The 4,632-nt window shown below is 42.8% G+C and overlaps 1 protein-coding gene across 5 annotated transcripts; it reads right to left on the bottom strand.

Moving 5' to 3' along the window:
- Nucleotides 1–1,674: 1,674 nt before the first annotated feature.
- Nucleotides 1,675–3,873, bottom strand: LOC148022250 (importin beta-like SAD2 homolog). 5 transcript variants are annotated; one of them, XM_087696728.1, is made up of 5 exons: nucleotides 3,766–3,873; nucleotides 2,770–2,844; nucleotides 2,428–2,514; nucleotides 2,131–2,210; nucleotides 1,834–1,991 (listed from the first exon to the last, which is right to left on the bottom strand). In XM_087696728.1, exons 1-3 carry the CDS (start codon nucleotides 3,856–3,858, stop codon nucleotides 2,500–2,502), a joined length of 183 nt encoding a protein of 60 aa, XP_087552854.1. In that variant the 5' UTR covers nucleotides 3,859–3,873; the 3' UTR covers nucleotides 1,834–1,991; nucleotides 2,131–2,210; nucleotides 2,428–2,499. The 5 variants fall into 5 exon arrangements, with proteins under 5 accessions (XP_087552852.1, XP_087552854.1, XP_087552855.1 ...); XM_087696729.1 differs by having other exon boundaries at nucleotides 2,131–2,201; XM_087696726.1 differs by lacking the exons at nucleotides 1,834–1,991; nucleotides 3,766–3,873 and adding an exon at nucleotides 1,675–1,771 and having other exon boundaries at nucleotides 2,131–2,201; nucleotides 2,770–3,247.
- Nucleotides 3,874–4,632: the final 759 nt, after the last annotated feature.

Here is a 4,632-nt window from a genome sequence, read left to right as displayed (position 1 = left end):
TAAAATTTCACAGTGACTTGCAAACAACTGCTAGATCACATAGGGGTCGAATCTGTTAGCCTGCTCTTATTTAGTCTCAGTCTGTCATCTCCTGGTTGTGAGCTCCTGTCAGAGTCTGACAGGAGACAGAGGAGCTCTGTCAGTGTGTTTTCAGTCTGCTTTAGTCAGCATGTAGCCCTGGGCATTTTACAGCCCAGATCTGGGCTGTTTTTGGGGTGACTGCCCATTATTTTGGGCAGTCGGACTAGTTCTGGTCAGTCGGACCAGAACTGGCCAGTCGGACCAGAACTGGCCAGTCGGACCAGATCTGGCCAGTCGGACCAGATCTGGCCAGGTCGGCCAGTTTAGCTGGTCGGCCAGTTTTCTGGCTGGGGGCCATTTATAGCTGCCCCCCCAGTCAGTCCAGCATTCATCTCATTCATGCTCTGCAGGTTCAGCACTGCTCCCTCCGTCTCCGTCTCCGGCATTGGTGCTGCCTCTGCTTCCAGTCTGTCCTGGTTCCCTCACTGACGCTCCGGGCTGCGTGCAAGGACTGTTCTATCCATTCCAGTGTATTCAGCATTCATCTCAGCCAGTGCAGACTTTCTTCCTTCATTCTCTGCTTCCTCTCTCCTCTCCTCTGTGTTCATGTTCTTCTTTCGCTGCGCACTCTCACATGGTATCATCGCCTGATTGAGAGCACGGAGGACGAGAGAAATACCTTACTGCTGCTGTCCACAGTCCCACAACAGCCAGGTGATTCCTTCAGGAGGCTGCCAACAGGTCTATTCCAGCCAGGCGACTGCATCAGAAGGCTGTACAGCCTGCGTTTGCTGTACACAGGGGCTGCCACGTCATCCAGTGACGCAGCAACCCTGCGTTTGCTGTCAGGCGACCTCCTCTGCTGCAGGGCGACCCTCCTACAGCTGCGTTTCGCTGTTTTGCAGGTCGCTTCTACCCTGTCTGCTCCTATCCTGCAGGCGACCTCTGTCTGGGCAAGTTCCCGGTGCTGATGGTCTCATTTCTGGTGTTCGCCATCAGATCTATTTGCGTTTTGCAGATCCAGGTGGCTGTAGGCACTTTCAGCCTGCATCTTGGTGGTTGGTGACCACACTGTTGGTCCTATTTCGTCAGCGGCACAACTTTCTTTGGTATTTTGCAGATTGGAAGATGTCTTACCAGTTTTCAGGCTTTGAAGACTCAAAGGATGAGCTTTTAAGAGAACGAGTGTTGCATTTCACTGGGTCTGCAAGTGTAGCAAGAATGGAAGAAGCATTATCTAAAGCTCGAACCCTGTTTTCAGAAGCACATGAGAGAGGAAGTCCTCCTCCCTCCCCATTTGCATCTCCGCAGAAGTCCAAGTCCTGTGCCCCTACTCATTTAGGTTTACTGTCAAGGACTGGTTACCAGATCTTCCACTCAATAGAGAACTTAACAACTTCTAATAAGCATAGGCCTGAACAATACTGGAATAGAGGTCTTGACCTTTGAAAAGTTCTCAATATCCAAACAAATAAACTATGATCGGCATATACAACAACTGGAAGAACCAAAATATTTGATGTAAAAATAGTGATTGAAGAGAAACCTGACTAATGTATTATCAAAACTGAAGCACTTTACACCTGACAGCTTTAAGTTTCTTCTCAATGTAAGGACTCACTAATGCTATCTCAAAATAAAACTTACCAAGCTTGTGCGATGTTGCAAATTGACAAGCAACAGCATCAGGATATGAGATCCCATTTACATTATGTGCGGCAAGGTAGGACTCAGGAGCATATGTTTGTATCTGTCAAGACATGTAGATGAGAGTTAAAGAGGACAAACTCATAGCAAGTTTGATGCTGTCAACCATGAAAGTATTTGATGTGGTGAGCCTTGATTTGGTCCCTCAATCATACTAAGAGAGATCAAAATTTTCCTACAAGCTTAAATAGAATTGGCTAAGTAGTTGCATACTGAAAAGAATCCCTGCTTTTGAAGATTCTTAGAGAATCTGATATTGAGTCCTACAACAACATGACAAGTGCAAGTAAGATGCCTCTCTACAACTTAGGGCCATCAACATGTACATTAGTATATGAATTTGTTGTGATGTATAATCAAAAAGTGTTTGTGTCCTTAAAAATGAATTCAAACATTTGGTACCTCTCATCATGGAGAATGCCCAACTCCTGCACCATCATGGAGAGTTGATGCCATCATCCACCCAACAAAATCTGCATTTCCTACACACTAGGAAACATCATTAGAAATTTATGGACTGCTCCTATTGATGAGTCTTGGGAGAGATCTTTTCAAATGATGCATCACCTTAAAAATCTTATAATCCACTACTTTTCAAGAGGTGCAAGCATTGATCAATGGCAAAGGCCAAAAGCACTATGTCAAAGCTGCCCTGATGTATCACAACCAAGAGAAACCCTGCCATTTTAAGTAAACTACCTTCCCTTTGATCTTGCAAGAGTGCAATCTCCCATAGCTCCATGGAAAAATCTGTGCTAGTGGTTGTACACTTCAGGCTTTGTAGTCCTATCCACCACAAGACAATTAAATAATGAAATGATATTAAAATTATTTGCTAATGAAACAATGGCTTCCAAAAGACTTTCACGAACTGCGTTTTTGTAATTGGCTGATATTCTTTTAGCTAGCATTAAAAAAAATTAAAATCAATAGAATCCCTTTAACTTTGCATCCCTTAAGCAGAGTTAATAAGACTTTGATTCAAGTAGCCCAAAAATAAAGATACTCTTAACTTTGAAGCTTTCTTGAGAAGAGCAGTACCTGAATTATCTGGAGACCAGTGCCTTGCAGTAAGGTTCTTAAACTGTATACTTGCAACTTGACGTACAGAAATTTCTACACTTAGTGTCAAAACAAATTGAAGCAAACCCATGAGGTGACTAGGTACATGCTGATACTGAAAACTGATCATTAAAAGTCCAAATGTTTAGGTAGTCAATTACAAAGAATGACATCACTGACATATTGAACCATACACAATTAGCTTTAACATTCAAAACATGCCTAAGGTGGTACTTTAGGTATGCCATCTTATTATCTCTTCTGATTTAGCTGCATAAGGTAGAAGAAACTCTAAATGCTGTCTAGAACCAACTCCAAATCATCCAAAAAATTTAGTATTAAGACAATTTTAGAGTGGAAGTGAAAGTCTTAAAAATGCAACATGGTGTGAGAATCATAAACCAGCTAAGTCATCATTGCTTAGTGCTCCTTAATGCCCATTCAAATGTGATTCTGTTTCAACTAGTAACTTCAGTAGAAGCTGACTCTATTGATCTATGAAGTACAATCCTAGTAGTTAAATTCAGCCTGCACAATATGCTTGCAAGTTTTAAAAATGTGGCACCACTTGAAAATCATAAAGTAGCTAGGACACCAATGCTTAATGCTCCTTAGAAGGCGATCAAGATTTAGAGTAGCAAATTTAGTTGAATCCATTGATTTGTGAGGCATTATCTGAGCACATAAATTCAGCTTGCACAGTATGTTCAGAACGACATTACGGCTTTTTTTCTGACATTAACGGGGTTTCTTGTCTCTCAATGTATTGATTCTCATATTAAAATTGATCATAACATTGCTTTGAGTAGTTGCAAACAGATTCTGACTGAAGCATAGAAGATTGCATGGAAACCATGAATTAACCGAGACATAGAGAAAATGATACTTATTCCAAATCAAGCGCCATGCCTATTACACTTTGTTCAGGAAAAATCAACAAAGATATGCGTGATCGGGAAAAGCAAGAGAGCATACCTGAGCGAGCGCAGCTTCAATAGCTTTGTGCTCCTCTGGATTAGGACTGAGGACCAGCTGAAGCACGGAAGCAGAGTAGGCGCACAGATCCATGCCCGCAATGCCGATAAAGGCCACCGATCCTTTTTATGCACCGCTGAGGCCTTCAATCAGATTGAACGTCGATGAGGAAGGAGGCTGCCTCTGTAATGATACCTTGTGATGATACCTTGTGAGGCCTTCAATCAGAGAGAACAAAATGGCATAGGCGTGGGGTAAGATGGACCTCAGAGGATCTAGAAGCCATAGGTGCAATGTCAGGAGAGCACATTGTAGTCACCACAAAGTATGTAATCCTCTTGAATGCTTTGAATCATCATCGGGATGCCACCCTAAGTAGTTACAACTGCTATTAGATTCTTGGCTGGGCAATGAACACCACTAATGCTAGTGTTATGGCACTTGCATATGCTATCAACTATCATAGCTTGGAGTCCCACACCAACTCCAAGAAGGGACCTCCATTTTGCATACTCTAACAAGCTCAACATCATCCAATACTGAAGTTGATCCATAAGGCTAGAGACAATGTGCTCAAAGGCAATAGGTTGTTGCTCATGAGTCCACCTAATCTTTCTCCCTTCCCAACTCTCCTACCGGTCACCATAGTGGTTTCGTAGGATCCCCTCCCCTACATTCCAAGTGGTGATGATACGGCTATAATTTGGCCATGAAGACATTAGTGAAGGAATAGGGAGCTTGAGCTTGCCACTCAAGGTCATCAAAAACCAATCAAGAGGGTGGAAACTTAATGTTATGCCTAGAAGAGACTAAGGTGGATGAGAGAAAGAGTTTGGGAGATTAATAGAGAGCATTGCATAAGTGGCT

This window comes from Lygodium microphyllum, chromosome 17, assembly GCF_053477565.2.
Source record: "Lygodium microphyllum isolate KBCC chromosome 17, Lygodium_microphyllum_v1.1.10, whole genome shotgun sequence".
NCBI classification, from domain to species: domain Eukaryota; kingdom Viridiplantae; phylum Streptophyta; class Polypodiopsida; order Schizaeales; family Lygodiaceae; genus Lygodium; species Lygodium microphyllum.
This window is presented reverse-complemented; position numbering and strand designations above follow the sequence as displayed.

What these genes read in the sequence shown, in the direction of transcription:
- LOC148022250 (XM_087696726.1), bottom strand. Translation starts at nt 2,920, where the DNA reads ATGATCAGTTTTCAGTATCAGCATGTACCTAGTCACCTCATGGGTTTG. An exon ending in CTGGTCTCCAGATAATTCAG is followed by an intron (nt 2,515 to 2,769) that starts GTACTGCTCTTC and finishes TGTGGTGGATAG; the next exon opens with GACTACAAAGCCTGAAGTGT. An exon ending in CTTGCAAGATCAAAGGGAAG is followed by an intron (nt 2,202 to 2,427) that starts GTAGTTTACTTA and finishes TAGGAAATGCAG; the next exon opens with ATTTTGTTGGGTGGATGATG.